Source organism: Anomalospiza imberbis, chromosome 1 (assembly GCF_031753505.1).
Source record: "Anomalospiza imberbis isolate Cuckoo-Finch-1a 21T00152 chromosome 1, ASM3175350v1, whole genome shotgun sequence".
In the NCBI taxonomy this organism is placed as follows: domain Eukaryota; kingdom Metazoa; phylum Chordata; class Aves; order Passeriformes; family Viduidae; genus Anomalospiza; species Anomalospiza imberbis.
Window position 1 is genome coordinate 4,731,683 of NC_089681.1, and position 24,270 is coordinate 4,755,952.

A 24,270-nucleotide genomic window follows, 5' to 3' on the forward strand; every position below is an offset into this window, starting at 1 on the left:
CAAAAACTCCAGCCAATGCCCTTGCCAAATTCTTAGGCTTTGATCAATTGTTACAGTAAAATAGGGCTTTTTTATGGCAAAAATTTCCTATTAATTTTTTAAGGTCACTCATGAACAAAATGAAGTCTTTGAGCTTTAGCCCAAAATTGCTGTCTTCGTGTAGGTACCTCTGATCTTGAAGAAGTGTGATTTCCTTCAGTTAATTGAGGGAAAAGATATAGGTGTGCAAATGAAGGCACATTGCAAGGTTTTTATTCCAGGGGAAAAAAAAATTCCTTTGGGGAAGAGCTACTTCAGTTGGCAAGATGAAGACATGAAGAATTTGTGCTGTATTATTAAGTGGTAATTTTTTTGTACTAAAGGAAGCTATTTTAGGAGGTGCTATATTACTAAAATTCAGATAAATTTTATATGACATTTCAGAGACTCAATACTGCTCTCTCACCCTAAATTCAAATTAAAGCACTGGAATCAAGGCTGCTGTTGAAATTGGCACTTTATATGGAACAAGAAATTTCCATGTTTAAAAATGGATCATCCATGTACCTTAGTGAGCTCCCCATATGATGTCCATTGAGCATGATTGGACGTGCCAAGGAAAGATGAGTGGGAGTGACACTGAAGAGATGTTTTTACAGAGGGATAGGAAAACTCAACTGTACATTAGAAGAGAGAGCTGACATGTTTTAAGTTTTCAGACAGTTTCCCAGTTTTTTCAACAATTAAACCATCCTATTCTGAAGCAAGTTTCCATCACTGGTGGAGGCATTGAAATTTTGAATCCTGATAAATCTTTCTGGCCAAATTTCTGTGATATTGCATAACAGTATATTGGGGAAAATGTTCTGCAGAAATCAATGTGGTGTTCTTTCCATCCTCTGCCTCTGCTTCTTCCACGTGAAATCCAGGATCAGATGTGTTTAATAGTTGCACCATTGTATCTGTGAATATTTACAAAACCTGCCTTGCCCATAAGCAGCTTTGCAGCAGTCTTTAACTTCATTTATCATTATAGAAGTTACCTGTGTCTAAAAGGTAGGACTCCTGGTATTCCTTAGCCTGAAAAAATTAGTATTGATTTCAGTGGTTTTTATACTGATTTTGTGTGTATAAAATATATTTTTTTAATATTGAAAGTATGCAGACATCTGAAGTTCTGAGATATGGTAAAGAATCAGACACTGAAATTTTAATAGTGTCTTTATGAACTGTCTTCAGCTGTGTTCATTTTTTTAAGTCAGGTTTTAAATAGGAATATTTTTGTGCAAACTGGCTGGGACTTCATATGTATACATTTTTTACAATCATTAAAAATGTTGTAATGGAAGACTGTGATGTGTTTAGTAGTCTCTTCCTATTCTTTGTCTCTGTGACAATCTTTTTAGAAGCAGAAAACATTCTGCTTCTAAAAGACAGCTATTTTTAATCGTGTCTAAAATATTATTTTCTTCCCCTTTCCTGCAAAGTTAGTAGTAAATTGAGAACTTATTTTTCAAAGATGAGCTATTATACAGCAAATAACTGAATCCTTTGTGTGGGTGGAGTCAGTCTCTGATACAGCGCATGATGCTCTGTTTATTAAAGTGGGTCTAACTCTCTCATAGCATAGATTAATTATTTTCTTCTAGTTTCTGCTCTTTTCTCTGTCAAACAGTGAATTTTATTAGTCTCTGCTGTATTTATGTAGAGCTTTATGTTGCTTGATTTCTTAAAAAAAGGGAATTCTTACTCTGTGGTGACTGCCAGTGCCTTTCTCTATAAGAACAGCTTTGGAGTCTGTGGGGAACACACCCATTTATTGCAGTAGTGGGGTAAACACCCAGGGTTCCTGTGTTGCTGTCAAAGCAGCTTGTTCAAGTACGAGTTTTCTGAGCAGTCTGAAGCTGTGTTTACCTGCTCCATGTATTTTTCAGAAGAATACTAGTGGTGCTGTTTGTTACTGAAACTGGAAAGTGCCGTCACCCAATCCCTGTCAGAGTTAATGGGGTGGAGAAGCAGAGGGTGCTGCCTGCAGGGGACAGGAGCTGCTCTGTCTGCTGAGTTCCAGCCCTGGTGATGCAGGAGTGGATTGATCCTGCAGGTCCTGCCCAGGTGCTTTGCTCACACCTCTGGCCTGGCTGTGCTTGGGAAAGGGGGATGCCCTGAATACACAAATGTGGTTCTTCCTGCCCAAACCAGAGCTCAGGCACTGCCTGAAAGGCTGAGGAGCTTTGCACACCCCCTGCAGTCTGTGATTAACTGCACAGTAAAAGGTGTGCAGTGGTTGCTGTCTGTGAATAATCAATTTCTACTGCAGCTTTTGTGAGGGTCTTAATGTGTTTTGTGGCCTTTTTGAAATTCTTTAGTTTGAACTAGAATCTGCATCTTCATGGCAGAGTGAGACTGAAGATTCCCCTGGAAGCAGACATGGACTTTCTCTTCTCTAGGGCTCACCAAGCAATTCTTATTTTGTGAGGGTGTGTGATGGAAATATCACAGAATCACGGAATAGTCAGAGTTGGAAGCCAGTTTAAAGTTCTCTCTGCTGTGGGCGGGGACACCTTCCACTATCCCAGATTGCTCCAAGTCCCATCCAACCTGGCATTGGACACTTCCAGGGCCGGGGCAGCCAGAGCTTCTCCGGGCAACCTGTGCCAGACCCTCACCAGCTTCAGAAAATAGTTTTTTTTCTAATACCTAATCTAAACCTTCCCTCTGTCAGTCTGAATCCATTTCCCCTTATCCTGTCACTACATGCTCTTGTAAAAAGTCTCTCTCCATCTTTCTTGTATGCTCCCTCCCGGCACTGGAAGGCCTTTCTATGTTTATGGGTGCAAAAACTGCTTTTTCTCTTGGTTGTTTTTTTTTTTTTTTTTTTTTTTTTTTTTTTTTTTTTTTTTCTGTCATTAGACTGCCTTTTCTGTCTTGTTATATATTACTGTGAACTCATTGAGGAGATAAGTTTGAGTCTGTCCTGAGAGACTTGGGTCAGGACTGCTGCAGGAGCTCTCCTCAGACTTCTCCTTTGTGACCATTATGTGATGTCTTCTAGGCAGAAGGAGAAAGCTCAGCCAGCACAAAGCACCTGGGCAATGAGGGTTTTTGTTAAAATGTTGATTCTGGGCCTATCACTGAGGTAAAATTGGAGTCAAAAGGTGTTGGGCTATTTATTTTCAGTATTTTAGTGAGCTCCATAAGGAAATGAAGTTGTTCCAGTGGGATTGGTGGGTCAGACAGGAAATGTTCCCTTTCTTTATTCCACCTGGCTGTAGATTGTTCTGCAGGGGACACTGTGACTTGAGCAACACAACATCAACTAATTGATGCCAAAGAATAAATGTTGTGTTTTTATTCTTTGCCTTAGTGTTCAATGGGTAGTGACTGAACCCGAGTACAGCTACTTAAAATTTCTTCAAATATTAAAGAGCATAATTATAGGAATTGTGTTCTTCTCATTTTCTGTGTTATCTGCCAAGACATGAACTGCTGTTTGTGTTACACTATTAAATCGCAGTTACTAAAGTGCTTAAAAATGTTAGTCTATAACTGACCTTCTGTCCTGTCCTGGTCTGATTTTTCAATGGCTCCATTATGGTGAAATACTGCTCCACATGACTGTGAAATGAGAAGAAAGTCTTGTCTTTTTCACATTTAGTAGCTTTCAATCACTAATGGCTTCTGACCGTGCATCTGAAGCTCTCGGATTTTTGTGTTCTCATATTAAAAGGTTTGAAGCAGCTTGGACGCAAAACCAATGCTTGCTATGTTGAGGTGAACTGGTTGAGCAATGAAATTCTAAGAGTATGGGTGGACTTGCAAAATTTTCAGTTGTCAGAAGCAGTCAAAGCCCATTTGGTATGAAATGGGGAAAGTACAGTGGGGTTATACTGAACAAACTGAGCGGAATGTGCTCACGTGCCAGTGCTGCCAGAGGCTTTGCTCAGCTTTCTTTGGTTACAGCCACTCTGTGATCCTGGTCTTTCAGTGAGTCTGGAGAGAAAGTGAGGGGAAAAAAATTGTGAACATAGTTAATCCAGATGAGAAAATAAGCTGTCACTCCTCACTCGATAATGAGTCTCTAATACGTACACAAGAGTATCCAGCAGTGTTCCCAGCTGCAGGATGGGTTTTTAAAGCTGTTGAGGTGAATTCACAGGTCACAGGATCAAGTGGTGATTGCCTTCCTGCTGACCTGTACAAGCATGAAGGACCAGGTGGGTAAAGACCTCCAAGAGCAGCTGGTTTTTGTCTCTTCTTTTCAAAAAGGTAAGTGCTGGTGATAACAGTCACAGAAATCTCCTAACTGTGGGTCTGGAGGGAGGTTGAGGAGTTCAGTGGCTCCTCCCAGGAGGTTCTGTCAGAAGAGGATTTCAGGCAGCCAGAAGCTGAGAATTCAGAGCTGCCAGTGAGAATTCAGTGCTGCAGTGGCTGTAGCAGGTTTTTGGCTACCATTGGGCCACAGAGGTCAGGGAGCTGAGGTGCTCCTCCAGGGAGAATGTTCCAGTGTTTGCTTTCAGAAGTGGCTCTTGGGCAGGACCAGCAGCTCTTTTGCATTGTGAATGCTTCCCATTGTGTCCTGCTGATGTGGATTCCTTCAGCATCTTGGCTGAGATGTGGTGCTAAGAAAAAGGAGCTGAGCTGCTGGCCTGGCAGCAGCATGTTTAAAGCTGTGCTTCACACCACATCGACATAGAAAAATGGTTTGGTTTGGCTTTTTTCTCATGGAAAGCGTGGGGAGCTGCTGCCAGGAAATAACCATGTGACTCAAAAATCTGTAAACAAATTCTTGCAAATGGCAGCCTGCTTTCTTTGAGAACAATAACTGACGGTGTTTTGCACTAGGGAATGAAAGGCAGTGCTCTGGAGTGGCAGACCTTTGGTTTCAAGCACAATTAAGCACATGCTGTAGTATTACCTTCATCATTCCTGGTAGCTGTGAAGATTTCCATCTCGGTGGATTCTGCTTGCACTGTGTGCCCTTGCTCATAATACGGCAAATAACCTGAAAGTTTGATGGCAATACTCATCCTTGAACCACTACAACTCCTGGCTGTGCTGTGCTGCTCCGAGTATATATGGATGTCTAATTAATGTGGTTTTGGGAATATTCCCTACAGGCAATTAAAATGTGGGGAATGGCTCAAGAGACTGTTCAGTGAAACACAGACACGAGCAAGGCAATTTGTCAGTTATGTGCCATTAATTCCATAGTGGAGGGGATTACAATCAGTGTTGATTTGCTTTGAAGGAGTGTTGTATTCCTTGTGGCTGTAGAATTCACAAACTGAGCTGGATTGGTGTGGGCAGCACAAGCATTGCTGGATGTTTGTGCTTTTCAAGGCCCAAGATGGTGTTTTGGGCAGGTTTTGGTACTTTTGGCACAGTTTACAGGATATGTTTCTTTCACATTTTTCTCACTCCTCCCTCTCACAGCTGCTATGCAGCATTTTTTACCCTTTCTTAGATATGTTCTCACAGAGGTGCCACCAGCATAACTGACTGGCCCAGCTCTGGGCAGCAGCAGGTTTGTTTTGGGGTTGTCTGGAATGGAGATACCCTGGTGCCTTCTCCCAAAGGCCACTCCTTACTACCAAAACCTGGATGCATAACCCAGTACACCTCTCTAAGCAGGTTTTTTTGGTAGTACTACTACTGATAACTACTTGTTATCACCCTCCCCATTCTTATTTAGTTTTATCATTGGTATTTTGATATTTTAAGTATTTTCTAGATACAGTTTCGATATTGAATAATTATTTTTATTGGCAGCACATACATGGAACAGCCTGGTTTAGTGAAAGGTGTCTCTGCCCATGGCAGCGGGGTTGGGCTTTAAGGTTCCTTCCAACAGTCTATGAATATTCACTTTAAAACAATATAGGTCTTTTCAGCTGCCTTATTCTCACCTCTCAACAAACACTGCCAGGCTTTTCTCTGTTTGCAGACTTCCATTTCATCAGAGAAGTGTGGAATCATAGAATCGTAGAAAGGTTTGGGTTGGAAGGCACCATAAAGATCAAATACAATTTTGTGTTGAGGCTTTATATTTCCAAATAGACTTTTTTTTTTCCCCTGGAGACACAATTTTATGTGTTGTTGAAAATAATTGCTGGATAAAACTAATACGCAATCATTGTACATTCTTGAAGATAGCCCAAATAATATATATTTGTTTGAATGTTCTTGTATTTATAAGCAAAACCAAAGAAAATCTTTCTTTCCTGTTGTTATGATTTAGTAGCATAACACAGTACAGTTATTTTGAGGATTAGATAGTTTTCACATAAGTTAACATCAAAAGTTATTTGTTTCTCTTCATTGCCTTTGATATTATTTAACTGAATGTTTCAGAGCAGTCCTTGTTCCCATACAATACTATTAATAACCTTAATATGTGTGATGCTGATTGTTTTGTTTGTCTATATAGATTTAATAGGTGGAATTGTAAAAAACTGTATTTTGACAATAAAAAACCCTAACAAAAAGTAGGTATAGCCTGGCACTTGAAAAATTCTGAGGAATCTATAAAACTCTTTTGCTTAAGGTCACTTAATTATATTTGATCCATCTGTCAAGGTTGAATATAACTCCAAGTGCTGAATGCAGAAATTAGTTGGCATGCCAGTTGAGTTATTTTGTACAAAAAAAAGGCTATAGTCTCAATGAAATGTGAGTTTGAAATTGTTTTCCAATTTTATTTTCTAGAAAAGAAAGATGTCACGCAGAGCTTGGAAAGCTACACAGCAAAATGCCCCGGGACAATGGAAGTCATCACTCTTCCAGATGGTTTGAAGCTACCTCCTGTTCCCTTCACCAAATTGCCTATTGTGAAGTAAGACCAAAGCACAGTCTTTAACTTTTTCACAGTACCTGTCAAATTTTAAAGGATACTGAAAGGATGCAGTCATTTCACTTTATGCATGTGGATCACAGGAACATGGAAGAATGTCAAAATGTCAAATTGTTTTGAGAAGCTCTTGATCAAAAATAGAGCCTTTGACCAGAAAATACTTTGTGGCCTTTAGTTTCAGAAAGAGAGAAGTTTTGTTTTTTTAAGAACTGTCCTTCAACAGTTTCTTATTCAATTGAAGGAAGGTATTTTACTGCAGCTGAGATTTTAGTTGAATACTTGATCATTTCAATACTGAAGGTCCAGGAGTTGGATTCAGTCTCTATCCACAGAGCTTGGAACTCACCTGGAAATGGTGCTTTTTGTACCTCTCCCTTTCCAGATGCTGCATTTTCAAGCTGGCACCTTCACTGGCCTGTTCTAAATCTTAGTTCCATTCAGGCACATCATGCAGTCAGGCCAATGAATAATAACTTGCTCAGGCTGAAGCCTGGCATGAAACATTAGAGAGAGTCAGAAAGAGACAAAGTAGCCTCTTGGTATCAGTAATAGAAGACTGAAAGAAAATATTTTCTTTTGAAGGAAAGATAATTCCTATTCAGAAGAAGTATGCTGAATAGTGAAGCAAATGGGGGAAATGCTGATTGAATCCTCCTTCATGGGAGTCATGAATTTAGTCATAGCATCACAGAACCATGGTATAGGTAAAACTGGAGAAGACCTTTGAGGTGATCAAGTCCAACCATCAACCCAGCACCACCACCATGTTCACCATTCAACCATATGCTCAGATGCCATATCCACACATTTTTTGAACACTTTTAGGGATGGTGACTCCACCACCTCCCCGGGCAGCCCCTTCCAATACTTGACAAGCCTTTTCATGAAAAAAATTCTTCTAAGATCAAATTTAAACCTCCCCTGGTGCAACTTGAGGCTGTTTCCTCTCATCCTGTCACTTGTTACCTGGGAGAAGAGACTGGAAGAAGAGGCCGGTTAGAACTCTGGCAGGAGATTCCCAAGACTTCAGTGGGAAAGACTTCATGTCAATGAAAATGTTTTGTATGCTGAGAGAAGGGGACAAACATATCCACACATTATCAGCTTGTCTTGACCTGACTGTGCTTGGAATGTTGGGAATAGCTCCTTCTGTTTTGCCATGGGGCAAGGAACCCAGCATCAACTTTATTTAACATTTAAGAACTGCTGCTCCTTTCCTCCTCCTTCTTGTCTGTAAAAATTTCTATAAAAGCCATAGTAATAAAAATTTGTGCTCCAATAAAATGTTAGTTGAATTTAGATACAAAGGCTCTAGTTACATCTGCCCAGCAGATCTGGTGTTGTAGAGCTGCCCAGCCCACTGGGAACCAGCTGTGCTGCTGGACTGCAGAACTCTCTGAGCTAAATCGTGCTAATTTTTGTGATATCAATTATAAATGTGTGGAAATGTCATTTTGATGAATGTTGAATAACCTCAGCTTACGATTCAATCCATGTTAAAGCCTCCTAGAAACACACATTTACTGATGGGGATGACTTCTGTTTACTGTTGGCATTTCATGGTCTAATGAGTTTTAATCCATTTAATATGGGGTGCTTATTTTGGATGCGGATTTCTTAATCAAAATACTGTCAGACATGGAGATGCCACAGTGAAATAGGAACACAGTGGCAATGTTACCTTTTCTCCCCAGTACTTTAAAAGCAATAGAAGAGATTTGGCAAGTCAAAATCTTTATATTCCATTACTCATATTGAATATAAAATCATCATCTGGTATTTTCTCAGATAAAAATTCCACTATTCCCATTTTTATGGTTTACCTATGTTAAAGGTAATTGTCTTACTAATATATTTAAAAGCAGAAAATTTTCTTTCTTTTCACCACTGCTGCTTTTAGTTGTCCTTACGTACTTTCCTTAGTACTTGAAATTGACTCAGTGCCATTTTCCCCCTTCTCTCTGTTTACTTAGTATAGTGGGATTTCTTAAAAAAAAAAATCCTTTTCCATCTAAGCAAGGTTGTTTTTAATTAACATTTTCCAAATACAGGATTTTGATCTTCTGGGTAGCTAGTGAAATCGGTTAGTAATTCTTAATTGTCACTCATTTGCATTCAGTGTTGTCAGGCTAGGGGACATGACTGAAGCTTTTCACTCAAAGGAATTAAAAAATCTGCCCTCTTCAGTGTCTGACCTGTGAGGGTACAGCTCTCTGATATGTGTTGGAGGAGCATTCCTTCCACTGTCATGCATTCAGGTAAAGCAGGTTATCCACCAGTATCTATATAATAACCAGAAGGAGCCAAAGCACTTTCCTCTGTATATCAAATAAAATTCCTTTTTATTACCTCTGTATCAAATTCAATGTTTGTTTCCTCAAATAAGTATAATTCCCAATTTTGCTTTAAGTTGCATTCTAATTTGTAAAAATCTCTATCAGAAGAGGTTTTAAAATATGAAATATCAGGGGTCTCTTACAGTTTCCTTCTTATTCCCCAGGACTGTTGCCTGTGATTTTGCATATGATTTTGATGCTGACACTAAGCATCATCAACATGTGACATATGAATGTGATTTATTTCTTGTTCAACCTACTTTTAGTGTTCTTTAGTAATTTCTTATCAGGTGCTTTGTTTCACAGAGAGAACTTGTCTGTGTAGTGTTACTCTTACAGCTTCATTATGTTTCAGCAGAAACACATTATCTTGGTTTCTTGTGTGTGTCTACTTTCTGTTAGTGTGATACTGATATATCTGTTCTTTATTGTGCTGAGTTCCTGATTTGAGGTAATTAGGTGTCCTACAGGTTTTTAAAATGCTGCTGATTTTACTGAATATCCACCAATTTATTGCTTGTTCTTCTGCCCAAAATTTAGTCTTTACTTTCCCCTCAGCATTGGAAGAGCATTGATTTCCCTGCCTGGCATTGTAGGGAATTGGGTCTAGCAGGGATGCAATCTAATAAATCATTTTAATCTACTAAATCATTGTAATTGCTTTCTGGTTGTTTAACAAACCAACTCAAAAGTTCTGGGATGTTTTCTTCCTTCCAGCACCTACTCTGCATTTTCACTGTATTAAAATCAGCTTTATTCACTGTGGAGAAGTTTCTTTATTTGTGTTGCCCAGTGAAATCTTTTCTGGATTTTAGTTTGGGTTTAACTGAAATATTTGGCTGCTTTCTGCACTGGAGTTTTAGTTCAGTCTGCACTCAAAAGTTAATAGCTGTATTTCAAATCACTGCTCTGGCTAGTTTTGGTTTTGTTGGTTTCTAAAGAAGATTTTTCTCCTTTGTTACTTATTTTCTGAGAGCTTTCTGAAACCTCAGGTTCATTTTCTTCCTTTTGTATTGTAAATGTTTGCTTCAAGTTTTGCATTTCAGGTATATTTTATTCTCAGACTGATATTTGATATATATCAAGGTTTTTTTTTTATTTTAATACAGTCACCTGTTACAAAATAGAATAAATAAAATAATTAGAAATTACTTTTATTCAACAGATCTGTGAAGCTTTTGAACCTCCCAACTAGTCTCCGACCTCACAAAATGAAAAGTTTACTTGGTCAGAATGTGTCAACCAAAAGCCCCTTCATATATTCTCCAATTATTGCACACAGTCGTGGGGAAGAACGAAATAAGAAAATAGGTAAGAATGATTTACAGTATTTTCTGTTATTTTGTTAAATTAGAAATTTTCTGTGGTCAAGGAAAGCAAACCTGTACTTTGTTGGCTTTTATTTGAGATAACCAGTTTTTTTAGCCTCAAATCCTGAAGGAACAAATCTTTCTTTCTCTGGGGCAGAGTTTGATATTCAAAAGAGAAATAAAGTCTCATAGATGGTAATATTGATTTTTCAGAAGAGATAAACTAGTTTTATTTCCTTCCCAAACAAAGGAGAATTCAGGGAAAACTTAGTTCTGACACGCTCTGCTTGGCAGCCACCACAGTTTCAGTGCCCTGGGGAAAATGCACTGTTGTGGTTTTCCTTTTCCTATTCTGATTTTACATAAACTCAGAGTGATGAAATGTCTGATTGGTCCCTTTTACTCGAGGGCTGGTCAGACAAAAGAAAGTTTTTAAAATCCTGTTAGGAATATCAGTAATTTTCTTTTTATAAAGATTATTAAGCCTTTCAGTGCAGTAATTGTGCCATTGGAAGAAGATCAGCAGTTTGTTTTAATCCTGGATTAGTTACAAATATTGGTAGTTCTTTTTGTGGCCTTTGTGTGTATCATGTACATGATAATTTTTGCCAGAGGCATCCATGTCAGCACAAAAAAGCTCTGTGTGACTGTGGAAGAAGTCACTGTGAAAACTTCAGAAATTTGCAGGATATTTTAACTTGGCTCCTTGTTCATCTGGACTGTGCCTTCCTGCAGGGCCAGCTCTCCAAGAATCTCTGTGGTTTCCTCTTTCCAACAAAAATGAGCTGTGCCCCTGCTGAGGACCCTGGTTATGAGTAAGGTGGAATCCCTCACCCTGAGAGAACATGCGCATTTTCCAGTTGGGTTTATGGTGATGTGTATTTTCCATAAACAGCTGAAGCAGGAGCAGCTGGGATGTGCAGAGGCAGGGATGATGATCTGGCAGTTTGGATGCACTTGGCTCAGTGTGACTTCGCTGCAGCACTACTTCGATTTCAAAAGAGAAAAGATAAGAAATTAAAAAAAAAGATTAAGAAGAATTAGTTAAAGGATAAATTGAAAAAATGTGCATGTCGGGGAACATCTTAAAGTGCTCTCTTGATTTCTCGTATTAATTTATTGAAAGTTTAATTACTATTAAATTTTCAACATTTAATCTCTTAGCTATACCGTGTCATGTTTTCTTCATTTAAATAAAACCTTATTTCCAGTTTTGTCTCATAATTGTATAAAGCAATATTCTCATTTCTTGATGCATACAAAAGGAACCTGCATTTTTGAACTGGTTAGGATTTGTTTCAGTGCTTTGTGTACTGTAGGAGATTTACATTTTACAGTGAACATTCTTCTTTTAGGGTTTTATTTAGCCTAAGGAGATGTCTGATTGCTTCTGATCCTGTACAGCATTTGTCTTTTGAAGTATATAAACAATGCAGTCACTGCTAAAAGCCTCTAATGTTTCAAAGTTTAGTGAACAAAAGAAAATACAAAATAAAAGCAGATACTTCCTTTGAAATATGCCGAGAAATTTATTAACTTAAAAATTAATGAGACTATTTTAATGGCATGTATTTAACATTAATTAAAACCAACAATAACAAATGAACTGTTTTTCTTACATGGAGATAGTACTCCATATTTTGGTTAAATTGTTATTTTACAGCAAAGGAAATCAAGCACTGCTGACAAATCAAAGGGAAACAAAACCCATTTAGAAAGTCTTGAAATGTTTTCAGCTTTCAACTTGATAAGCTTTTCTGATTGGAAACAATAACAGGGATAATTATATTGTAGTTAAATTGCTTTAATAGCATGCTAGTTGTAAAAAATAAACCTACTGATTTTTGACATGAAATGTTTTGTTGGTTTTGAATGCTGGTAGTCTAAAGCAGGAAGAATATATAATATAGTTCTGTTAGTAAATCCAACAGCTCTGTCATACCTGTATTAGCTGATACAAATATAGCTCATTTTACCTTTCCTTTCAAAACCTTTCCCCAAAGGAGACAAATCTGTAGCACTGCCCTGGCACATTTTTCACAGGGGATTTCAAACTCATCTCAAAAACCTCCATTGATTCAGACTCCACCATGTCCCTGGGGATGTTGTTCCACTGAATCACTGTTCTTACTGAAACAAAAAAAAATAGTAAGAAAATAAAATCTCTTTCAGTCCAACTGGTGTCTATCACCCTTGGTCTTCTTCCTGTGGCTCCTTGTGAGGAAAGAGCTTCTGTCCTCTTTATGCAGCCCTTGAAGTTCTGGAATACTGTGATGACATTGCTCCTGCACCTTCTCTTCACCCCAGAGAGGATATTTCACTCCTTTACTCCTTCCTCTCCAGTCCTTGATCACCTTTGTGGTGCTTGAGATCCTCTCCAGTCCGTCTGTGTCCCTCCCAGCTGTGGAGAGCAGAACTGGGCACAGCTGTGCCTGACAAGCCCAGGGTGGAGTAGAGTGGTCACCTCTCTGTCTCTGCAGTGGAGAAGCAGATGGACTCAGAGCCCAGCAGGGTGATGAGTGGAGGGATTGGCAGTCACGGGTCTGTTACAGAGGAAGGATGGAGCCAGGTCACTGCACGTACCAGGAGGAAGGTTCCTCCTCATCCTTCTCCTCAGAATGTGACAAGTAGAACTTGCACCTTCTACCGCAGGAGTGAGGTTCTGGAATGAGAAGGCCAAACAACTGATTAGGGGGCAGAGGGTCCTTCTGGGGCAGAGGGACCTCCTAAACCAAGACCACCCAGACTCTGCATCACAACCTCCTCTGTTAGCAGGAGAAAAAGGGTGGTCCTTGTTGGAGACTTCCTCCTTTCCAAGGGGAGCGGAGGGCCCCATGTGCAGACCTGCCCATCTCAGGGGAGGTCTGCTGTCTCCCAGGGGCTCAGGTAAGGGACATCACTGGAAAATTCCAGTCTAGAAAGACCCTCTGATTACTATCTGCTACTATCTGCTATTGGTTGTTCAGATTGGCAGAAACAAAACAACAAAGAGACGTCCGAGGCAAATCAAAAGAGACTTCAAGGCCCTGGGACAGTTGGTGGAGGGATCAGGAGCACAGGGAGTGATTTCCTTGATCCTTCCAGAAGCAAGGAATAATATTTATAGGAACGGGCAGCTCCATTGATGCGTGGCTCTGAGGTTGTTGTCAATGGAAAAAAAAGTGGGTTTTTTGACCATCTATCAACATGAGGCCTGCTGACACCTGATGGGATGAGCCTTTCTCAGATGGGAAAAGGAGTTCCAGCACAGGAGCGGTGGGGCTTGGTGACAGAGCTTTGAACTAGCTTGGAAGGGGGAAAGGGAGAAAAGCAGCCTCCCCAGTGATAAGCAGCGGGATTTTGTGCCAAACCTGGAGGATCCTGATGGGATCCCTCAATCTGCTTCACCAGGTGTTGGCCACAAAGTACCACACCTGAAATGTTTCTACCCTGATGCCCACAGCATGAGGAACAAACACCAGCTGGAAGCTTTGGCCCAGGCCCAGAGGTTTGACATCATTGGCATAAGTGAATCATGGGGGGTTGAGGTTGAGTCTTGGGCCTGGAGAGCCCTGTTGGGTGGTTGTGCTTTCAGAACAGACATTCCTCAGTGTGGTGATAGAATGTGGAGATTCAGGACTGCAGAGCTGCTGTGCTATTGCACGTGCCTCTGTTGCTGTAGTAAACCACAGTGGTTAACTCTGTACCTGTGCAGGCTGTTTTGGGGGCTGCAGAATGCACAAGACATCATGGACACTAATAAGCAATTAAATATAAAATGCAGGGAACATCTCATACCACTATGAATTTGAATGTTTTGTTTTAATCAAGTTTTGCTTTTCAGGTTTCACAGTAATATAACCCATTAACATCTGTGGATGTATGTGTTTAATTTCCACTAGCATTAATTTGAGTTAAACATTTACATTAAGTACATCTCCCTTGAGCTCTGTAATATTGCCTGCAAAATGTAATCAGAAAGTAAATGATTGTGAATGTACAATTAGAGTACAGATTGCTTCAACTGTGCATTAAAGTCTTACTATTGATTATCCAGGTTTTTTACTGGACATTTCCTAATATCCTAGTAAAAACTGTTAGCAATGTATGTTAAAATCATTGGCTAAACTAGTAAGAACTAATCTATGTATGCTATAATTTAGCTTAAAATCATGATTTATTTAACAAATGTAATTAAGCCACCTTTTGTTTACTTGGACTGCAGATCCTCAGCTTGCCGGGAGAATCTTGCCACATTCAGTTTAAAGTCTGAATTCAGGTGCATGTGGTTCACTGTGAGAAATTTGGAATGTAAACAGGAACTTGAGGGCTGAAAAGGTTATGAAGTGCTAATATAAAATAATTTTTTTGCATTGAACAGTTACTCAGAATTTGCATCTCTGCTGCTGTTCTCCATAATCTCTCAAGAACCATAGAATTACAGAATGGTTTGGGTTGGAAGGGACCTTAGAGATCATCCAGTTCCATCCTCCCCTGCCATGGGCAGGGACACCTTCCACTAGTCCAGCCTCATCTGCTTAAATTATAAAACTCAAAAAAAAATGAAAATTGGCAGAGTGAAGTATCTTTAAAGTTGACCTGTCTCTTGTGCTAAGATATAAACTGCAAGTACATCTTTTTACCTGGCCCACTTTACTTCACTGTCTGTTTATTTACTCCATATAATCAGCTGTGCCTGTATGAGGACTTGTGATTTCCTTCTTCCTGTTGTGTTCATTTCTTACCTGGTTGATTCTTCTCCAGGTCTCCAATATCAAGGCCATGTGTACTCTACATAACTCCAAGTATGGAAACCTTAACGTGTTTGAACATGAAGGATGTGTTGAAGTAATGTTTTGAATTGATGCCTGAGTTAATTCTGCCAATGAAGCACTGGCTCTTTAGACCACTGTTGTTGTGTTAATGAATGTCTTCAGTCCCTTCACCTATTGCTTTGCCTGGGACTTACAGCTGGTGTCACAGTGCTCTTGAGCAGGACTTGGGCTGTGGAGATTACAGAGAGATATTAAGCATTATAGCAATGTGACAGCTCAGCTGCTGCTGTTTATTTATAACCCTATGATGAGGTAATTCCTGCCTTAATTCTGTGATTATTCCTTGCAGACTTCCAGTGGGTCCAGGGAGATGTGTGTGAAGTCCAGCTGATGGTGTACAACCCTATGCCTTTTGAGCTCCGAGTAGAAAACATGGTATGCACCTTTCTAAATCTTCTCTTTCTGCTGTTTTTCTGAAGAAGAATCTCATTTGGACTTTCAAATATATTTTTGTATAAATATTCTTTAAAGATGGTTTAAGCCAGCATAACCTCAGTTTAACTGTGTGTTGTTATCAATTTTCTCTTATTTTTGGTGATGAGGTATTAAAAAGAAAAATCTCTACAACTCAGTGTTTAAATGCTTTACTAGCACTGACCCATAAATCAGTTCTGTACACTTCTGCATTGAGTAAAACTCCTGCTACATGATTTGCATAGACTGGTTTTCAAGTAATAATTATACCTGACACCTAATAATTATTGTATGCTTGCTACTGTTGTTTAAAAGTCCACACTGATCCTTGCTTTTCAAATTCCCATTTTGACCACGGTTTAAAAACCCGATGAACTAAAATAGATCTGAGAAGCTTTGTGTTTTAATAAAAACTTCAGCTCATGGATTTGTTGTTCCCATTGATTTTTGTTATTTGAAAACACTCTAATGTCAGATGATCATTAGGGATCACAAGGGAGTGAAAAAAAAAGGCCAAACCACTGGAGAAATATGTGAGGTTGGAAGGATCAAGCCCAAGCTCTCTACTACTTCAGCTGGCTGCTTGCAGTGTATCCTAAAAAAAAGGAAATCATGTTTTTTTTTTTTTTTTCTTTCTTTCTTTATTCCAGCTAACAGGATTTTAAAAAATTGTTATCCATTTAAAGGTTAAAAGTTCTGTAACTACCAGACCAACTTAATATCCACTCAGTCCTAATCCAGCGTTTTCCTTTATGTTAAATATTTTTACCTTTAGTATTGCTTTTAAAGATAAATGACATCTCTTAGAGCCCTTTGTTCTGTCAAGCTCATTGAATCAGTGTACCTTTATTTGCTCATAATTTTTGTTTGGGTTTTATTTTTATTGATATGTCTACTGCAGTGTCTAGTCAAACAAGTTGACCTAAATTACTGGTAATAAACCACATATAATAAAGTGTTTTTCCATGGGAAGCGAATGTGCCCAAAGATTTTTTTTATAGCACAATAAAGTTAATTCTTGGAAGCTAACATGCAGCTTTCTCCAGCAGCATTTTCACTCACCCTCACAGAAGTATTCAAATTTTTTAGGGATTAATAGACAAAGTAGTTGTAAAGTTGCACATCAGAAGAGTCTCTGTGGGAATTAATTGATTAAGAACATTTTGAGTTACAGTCTAATTTGTATTGTGTAAGTAATGATGTGGTTATATATTTAAAAAACTTGGAAAATTTCTTAATGAGGAAATTCCTTCTGAGTGCTTACATGCACTCAAGAATTCAGAATGCAGTTATTTGTGTAGATCTGCACAATACATCTGCTCCATTCCCTGAGCAAATTAATTGTAGTAGCACCAATGCTTCTGTTTACTGTTGTCGTGATAAAGTTCTGTCTTAGAATTAACACTGAATTCCAGTTCCAATGGAAAACACAAGAGGAATTAATTTGCCAACCAGATGCAAATCATTTATTAATGTATCTCTAGTCAGTGCTTTGAGAAATTCTGCTCCTCACTAATGTGTTCACTTGGAGAAATTGGTTGATTTTGGTAGATGTGTATCTTTATCAAGACTGTAGCAAGTTGAGGAAAGTGCTTGTTCCCCTTGATTTGGAATTTTAGAGACAATTTCTTTTGGAGCTGAGGCCAGTTTGGAGCTCCCCAAATGACAAAACCACTGACATCTGTTCAGGCTGTAGAGGAGAAGAATATTGGTGTAATTCCTACTGCTCTGCTCAATCCCAAAATGGGAAAGTGCAGCAAAACCAGAGCTGGGTTCATCCCAGAGGTGCCCAGCTAAGGATGGGAGTCAGGGAATGAGCTGCAGCCATGGGAAACCTCCCTCCCTAATAAAAACTCCCTTTTCCCAAGCACGAGGGGATCATACACTGGGACTGGTTATCCAGAGAGAACCTGACACCTCCATCTTCAGAAATCTTTAAAACTTGAGTGAACAGGATGTGAAAAACCTAAACTATCACCAAAGTTATCCCTGTTTCGAGCACTGGGCTAAACAAGATGACTTCTACAATTTCTTTCCAAGCTAAGTAGTTGATTTTCCAGTCTCATCTGTGAACTTTATGGATCGTGGGAATAGGCATTACTTTATCATAACTGTTTACATTTTAATAATTCAGAGTGCTGGTTAATATTTAAAAATTATGTGTTTTATTATTAACATGTACTCATGTCTGCAGTCTCCATACCCTTTTCTTGTCTGATTTCTCATCACATATCACATTCCTTCAGATTATTTACTCTCACAGACTCAGTTTCATAGCAAGTGTATCCTTTTCTGGCATTTAGTGGCAGTTTCAACTTGTTTTTCCCACAAATTTTTTCCTCCTGCCTGACTTAGCACCTCACCTTTGCAAGATCATTCAGGCTTGTTTCCAATCATCTTTGAGTTCTCCATTGCTTGGTTTAATTTTTTTTTTGTCCTTTCCATGCTCCACCACTCACCAATACATAACTGTACTAAAATCTACAGTCTTACTTATTTTGTAAAATTTTCCCCTTTCCCTCAATTTAGATTTGTTGTTCTGATAAATTACTCGTTTCATGAGTTAAATGAAATCCAAGCTTTTGCCATGGTACTTTTCCTACTGTGTCTCTGTTTGTTGAATTTGTCTTGTGATGGTAAACAAGTTAGTATTGAGCACAGGTTGTTAAGGAGAATGATTCCCCATGGATAGGCTTCCAGAGCTTTTTCATTAATTGAAGTATTAATGCTGAGTCCGTGTAGGTTAATTGAGGTGTGCTTAAGTAAAAGGCATTGAATTTCTAGGCTTGATGTGAGACTGTGGACACAAGACTTTGATTAGTGTTGCTCTGATGATAAACCCTGAACAATTGATTTTCTTAGTTATTTTATTTTATTGTTCTCAAGGATCTTGGCCCATTTTTCTTGTTTTTACTGTTAATTTCCTGTCACGAATATTCCTAATTTGGGACTCTAATTATGTACCTATTCTTAATTCCTGTCCTATTTCTGTGTTCATGTTCTGTTTTTTTCTATTTCATGTTCCTATTTTGTCCATATAGTTAGAAGGCTGCTCCAATGAAAGTGCAGTAGTGTTTTTAAAATGACAAATGAAAATGTTCAATCGTGGAGCATGGCAGTGATAAGCTCCCACAATTGTGTGAGTCAATAAAGTGAAGTAGGAGAGATCTTGGGGTTGATCAAAACAAATGCTTTAATTAAACTCAGCAAGTGCCTTAAATCAGCAGAATGAGAGACAAAAATGAGCCCAACTACAACTGGCTGTGATGGATTAGACAGAATATTCTTGCCATGCTGGTGCTGGGGTGCAGGTCACCTGGAGATGGGAGGTTCAGCTGTACATCTGTGCCACCACTTCACCTTTTCTGCCAGGAGTGTTGATTTCTGTTCAGCCTTCCTCAGGTCTGTGACTGATGGCTTCCAGCCCTTTTACAGTTTGTTCTGCAGTTTCTGCCATTACTGCACTTTTCTGTGCAGGAAAATATGATCTTCACGTTTCAGGCCTTCGAAAAAATCCAAAAAATTCTGGAAAATCTCCAGTGGATTTGTTTTGTATCTTGAGACAAATGCAAAAAACAGCTAATAGTACAATCTGGGGAGATCTACTACTAAACTACATATGAAGATGCAGTGCAAAATGTTAAGTTCTCTAAGATTTTGACTACTTTTTAATCTTTTTTTAGCAAGTTTCCTATTAAAAGCAGAAAAAAATAAAGCTGAAACATTTTGAAGTAATGTTATGTATTGAGGGAAAGCATTTTCTCTGCTCTTGCTGTGGAAAATACAGCCATGGTTCCAAGAAATCGACAATATTTACAAACAGTGTAAACTGTATTTAAGAAATAAATATCAAGAAACAAAAAAATGCTACCCCCTAACCCATTGGAATATTATAATTTATAATACTTAGTTATTATTCAAGAATTAAGTATTTGTTCTGTGAATCTCCTTCTGTTTGGGACGTGTATTTATTTGAACACAATCAGGTCTGGTATTTTGATTAATGATGCTTTAAATTGTGCTATTAGTCAAGAGCTCTATGTTAATGTTTAAAAAGAGCATCTAAAATTTTGGTAAATCTGAATGTATAATCAGTTCCACAATTTTGCTTGTGATAGTTTAAATTGTTTCCATGAACTGCTCTTTCCTGAGTTCATATCTTTTGCTGTTTCTGCTGTCTTGAGAGAATATTTAATTACTGCTACACTACATTTAGTGGAGACTGTATTAGTTAAGAATGTACACAGAAAAGTGAAGGGGGAAAAAGAATAAAAATGGCTGTGTTTGGTGTTTTTCTAGGTCTGCCTCAAATAACCATATTAGAAATAGCAGGGAAAATTTCCTTTAAAATAAATATTTGACAGTTTTTTTGTAAAGTATTTGACAACATGGTATACAAGTATGTTCAGCATGGAAACTAACTTTGAAGGTCGTGTTACTTTAAAAAAAGAATGATTGCATTTTGGGATTGGTAAGTAAAGCCTAAAAAAAGCAGTTACATACTCATGTTATTTTAACAGCATCCCCAAATGCTGCCATTTACATGCAAGTGGTTTTGTTCCTCTAAAACTAAAATGAGATTTGAAGTGATTGAAAGACATGCTGTGATAAAAGCATGCATACATTCACTCTAAGACAATTTAAATTGTTTTATAAGAATACAAAGAAATGTAAACATTTTTTTTTTATGTGCATGACTCATATATTCCCTGGAGGAAACCTTGGATTTGGATGATCTTTTCCCATAGGGTCAGAAAGAGACATGATTACCAATTGGTGACTAAATGATTATGAAATATTACTACTTGAAATAATGTAATAATAACTCTCAGGAAAAGAAATGTGACACATTTCCCTACTTTTGATGGTGTGGCTGAAATTTTTTAGTTAATGGATGTGAGAGTACTTCAGCCTTTATTAGGTTTTCACTGTTAAACTGCAAAACTTCAGGCACCAGAGGGCAATGTAGGGCAAATATTGCAGAATTGCGCAATTCAGCAAGCTGTGCTCTTGAAATCATCTTTCAGGCATTCTAAGATATGTCAGTGCCTTTTGAAACTCACTTGAGTGGCCTAAGTATTAAGGGTAAGTATCTTGATTTCAGTTTATATCTGGAAATCTGAAGTCTAGGTGATTTTTATATTGATTTTCCCCCATTTTGATGAATTTTAATGCTTTCTTAATGTCTTTTCAAAACTTTGAAGATTTACTGAACAGTAGAACTCTGAAAGTGGGGGAATTGACTGCTGCTTTCTTCTTTTTGTATTAGTGCACTTGAAGCTCTTCAATTTCTAGTCCAGGTGTAGTGTGTGCTTAGTGCAGGTGTTTTGGCATTTGCATTGTGTTTGTTCTCTAAAAAATCCCTTTGTTTTCAAGGTTTGCACTACATGTTAGAGAATATTTAGGGGTCTCTGTCAGTTTTTTTAATTTACATTTGCTACAGCTGATACTAAACAAGACATTGGAGGGTTTTTGAGGTTTTTATCACAATTTTGCAGGACTTGAAGTCCTTGGATGAAAGTTTTTAGTTGAGATGAATCCTGAATAATTCAGATGTATTTGGATATTAGGCCAAGTGGTTTTGAGACTAAAATAAAGTTTAAAAGCCTTCTGTACCAGTTTTAAAAGTGAGTTCTGGAGAGTGTTGGCGTCAGCTTTTGTTTGTGTTCTAAGTTTGCTTCATCCAAAGCAAAAGCAGCAGAATTGTGGTGAAAATTGAGGCTACATCAGTGTTAAAGAGAGAATGTTCATCCCATTTCTGTGGGGTGAATCCCACTGGAAGGATTAATGTGGGAATCAAAGAGTTCAGTGCTCTGATACACTGGGTAGTGAATATTTAGAAAGACAAAGTTAGGTTTTACTTGTGTTTTTGTGGATGGTTTCTGACAGCTGAAGTCTGCATGTGAAATGGGAGGAAAATAAAAATTCAGTAGTAATGAGGGTGTGACAGAGTATTTACTTACAACTCAAGTACAGTGGTGAAATGGAATTTTGTGCAGTCTCAAGGACAGAGTTCTCTAATGCAGCTTTCCACAAAGCCAGAGTAGCTTTGGCTGTATTAGGTGCTGTCTCAAGAGTGTCAAGTCTATGAAGAAGTAATTGCTAGAACAAAGATTTTACAGATTTTAGGAATGTTATGTGTTTTTTATCTCTCTTCACAAAAGTATGTTCCTCTTTAACGGTGTTTTCAGTTCTCATTAAGCATCCACACAGAGCTGAGATTTAATGGAGTTGTGCTTAATGCTTTTATTGATGGAGGTCTTTGTAGCATCTTTATTCAAAAATAAAAATAAATATGTGTATAGAAAAACAACGGGTAACTTGGATTTATATGCTTTCCAAAATCAAGTTTACTTTTAACAGCACATTCTATGCTCAGGCATCTTCAATTCATTAGCCAAGCTTAAAGAAAACCCCCAGTCTACTAAGAACAGTAATGCTGTGTTCAGAAATTTCTTCAGTGATTTTTTTTCTGCTTCATTTCTCGTTTTGTCCCATGTTTAAAATTTAGAATGCTAAAAGATTTCTCTGACACTAAGGGAGTAACTGCAGGCATTTAGGCTTGAGAGGATCAGTTCAGCAAAATGAATGCATTATTCCAACTCACTGAAATGTTTAGGTTGGATGGTTAAGCTAGACTTGCCCTGTTATCTGCAAATACAATTTTTTTTTCCTCTTAGAAAACATATTTTGGGCACGTGATTAAAGCTAAGCAAGATCTGTGATTGATGTTTGATTTCCACTATCTATCAAATGTTCAAGTTAAAGTCACAGGTACAATTAGATGTAGGTACAAAACAGCAGCATGCAGATGATATCTGTGATTTTTTTTACTGTGATTGGGTGTAAATTTTTATTAGTTTTTCATACGTCATTCCCAGCTCAGTTCCTGGAACATGTTTCCACGCTGAATACAAATCCTGCTGTAGTTCTAGATGCACGCTGCAGTCACTGCAACTCAAACCCCAGAATAACTGCTATGAGTAAATGGGAATAAATCATAAAAGTTTGGCTGATGTAATGCATGGGATTAAAATATAAGTATGTAGCATAAAAATGTAAGTGTATATCATAAATGGTTTTATCTGTGTAATGTGTTTTTTCAGGGTCTCTTGACAACTGGAGTAGAATTTGAATCTCTTCCTGCTGCCCTTTCCCTCCCTGCAGAATCTGGGCTCTATCCCGTGACTCTGGTTGGTGTTCCCCAAACCACAGGGCAGATCACTGTCAATGGTAAGGGATTGACACTCGCTCCTTGTTGGCAGAACAACCTGAGTTTTACAGCCCTGTGGGTTGCATGGCTTTGTTTGCCACGTGTGTGTTCACCACTCTGAATTCTCCTCAGTAAGCAAAAGAAAAAAGGAACACAGGGAATCTGTTCCCTGTACCAGGCTTCATTAAAAACAGCCTGGTGAATCACTTGGCTGCAGCAGCAGTAACAAGCACATTCCTGGAGTATCTCATGTGTGAGAGGAAGAGGATAATGAACTCCAGCTCCCCTTTATTAATGCTTTCATTTGGAAATCTTCTGAGGAGGATTACTTGAACTTTTTTCTTAAGAATGCAGAAGATAATCTTGCAGTTTTTTTTTCCTTAATTAATCGTGTTCGTGTAAGATTACAGAAATTTTTGCAGATTGCTTCCTTGGAAACAATTTAGCCAGGGTGTATGGCCTGCTGCAGTCAAGATATCATTTCATTAATAAGCCTAAATAAAAGTGTGTTTGTAGTAAGGAAGAAAATTAAAGAGCTTTTACAAAAGGCTAGCAGACCCAGAGAAGGAGGCATATTTGGAGAGGATGGATTCTGCATGTAGTAGGAGTGAATCATCTTACCAAATCAGATTTTTAAATATGTCTTCCTGGAATACAAAGTTAGGATACAGGATAAGAACCATTTTAGTAAAGCTAAGCACTAAAAGAAGATGGCTTTGAACTTGAAGACACTCTGTTCTCACTGAGTTTTTCTTAAATGCTTTTGTGTCTGCTCATAAAACAATTTTCCATGTGATTTTTTTTCCTCAAACTATTTCAGTAAATACAGAATAGCATCAAAGCATTCAGAACATTTGTACTGTAGTTGTCTCCTTTTGAGTTCCACATACTAAAAATGTATTGCAAGTAGAGGAGTTGATTTCTGTACTTGGCAGCTTTTTGTGTGTCAATGTATCAAATTTTCCTTCAGATATAACTCATAAATATTGCCTGGTAAGGAATCAGTGGAGAGATATTTTTCCACTAAATTGAACTTTTAGAAGTTGTGGTCTTTCATGGCAGGTGTTTGTCTTTATGCATGCATATTTTTTCCATTAATAATTTCCTTTAGGATCCTTTTATCCTTCTGGATGTAGCTGAGATTCTTTCCCGTAAACATTTTTCTGAGGAAATAGGGAATGTATGTTGAAGGTTGACGTGTTTTATGTGCCCCAGGGAATTTGGTGACAGGTATAAAATGGTGTCCATGCTATGACTTGTGATTTTGATCTTGTAAAGAATTCTGCAGAAGTTACTGTAATGCATTGTAGAAATCAGAGGCTCTTTGCAGTTTCTTTTATTTTACATGCCACAG

General features: G+C 38.2%; 1 protein-coding gene and 1 long non-coding RNA gene across 13 annotated transcripts in view; one reads left to right on the top strand and one right to left on the bottom strand.

Annotated features, from left to right (window-relative positions):
* Positions 1-24,270, top strand: part of TRAPPC9 (trafficking protein particle complex subunit 9) — a 444,584-nt gene that overhangs the window by 36,199 nt on the left and 384,115 nt on the right. For all 12 annotated transcript variants that reach the window (XM_068180203.1, XM_068180211.1, XM_068180227.1 and 9 more), the window contains 4 exons: positions 6,685-6,811; positions 10,331-10,476; positions 15,579-15,664; positions 22,810-22,936. In XM_068180203.1, the coding sequence (XP_068036304.1) occupies positions 6,685-6,811; positions 10,331-10,476; positions 15,579-15,664; positions 22,810-22,936 (486 nt within the window). The remainder of the gene's footprint in view (positions 1-6,684; positions 6,812-10,330; positions 10,477-15,578; positions 15,665-22,809; positions 22,937-24,270) is intronic.
* LOC137468493 (uncharacterized) lies at positions 3,170-8,700 on the bottom strand. The gene is made up of 4 exons (XR_010995970.1): positions 7,698-8,700; positions 7,176-7,319; positions 4,069-4,171; positions 3,170-3,969 (listed from the first exon to the last, which is right to left on the bottom strand). It is a non-coding gene; the product is annotated as an uncharacterized lncRNA (long non-coding RNA).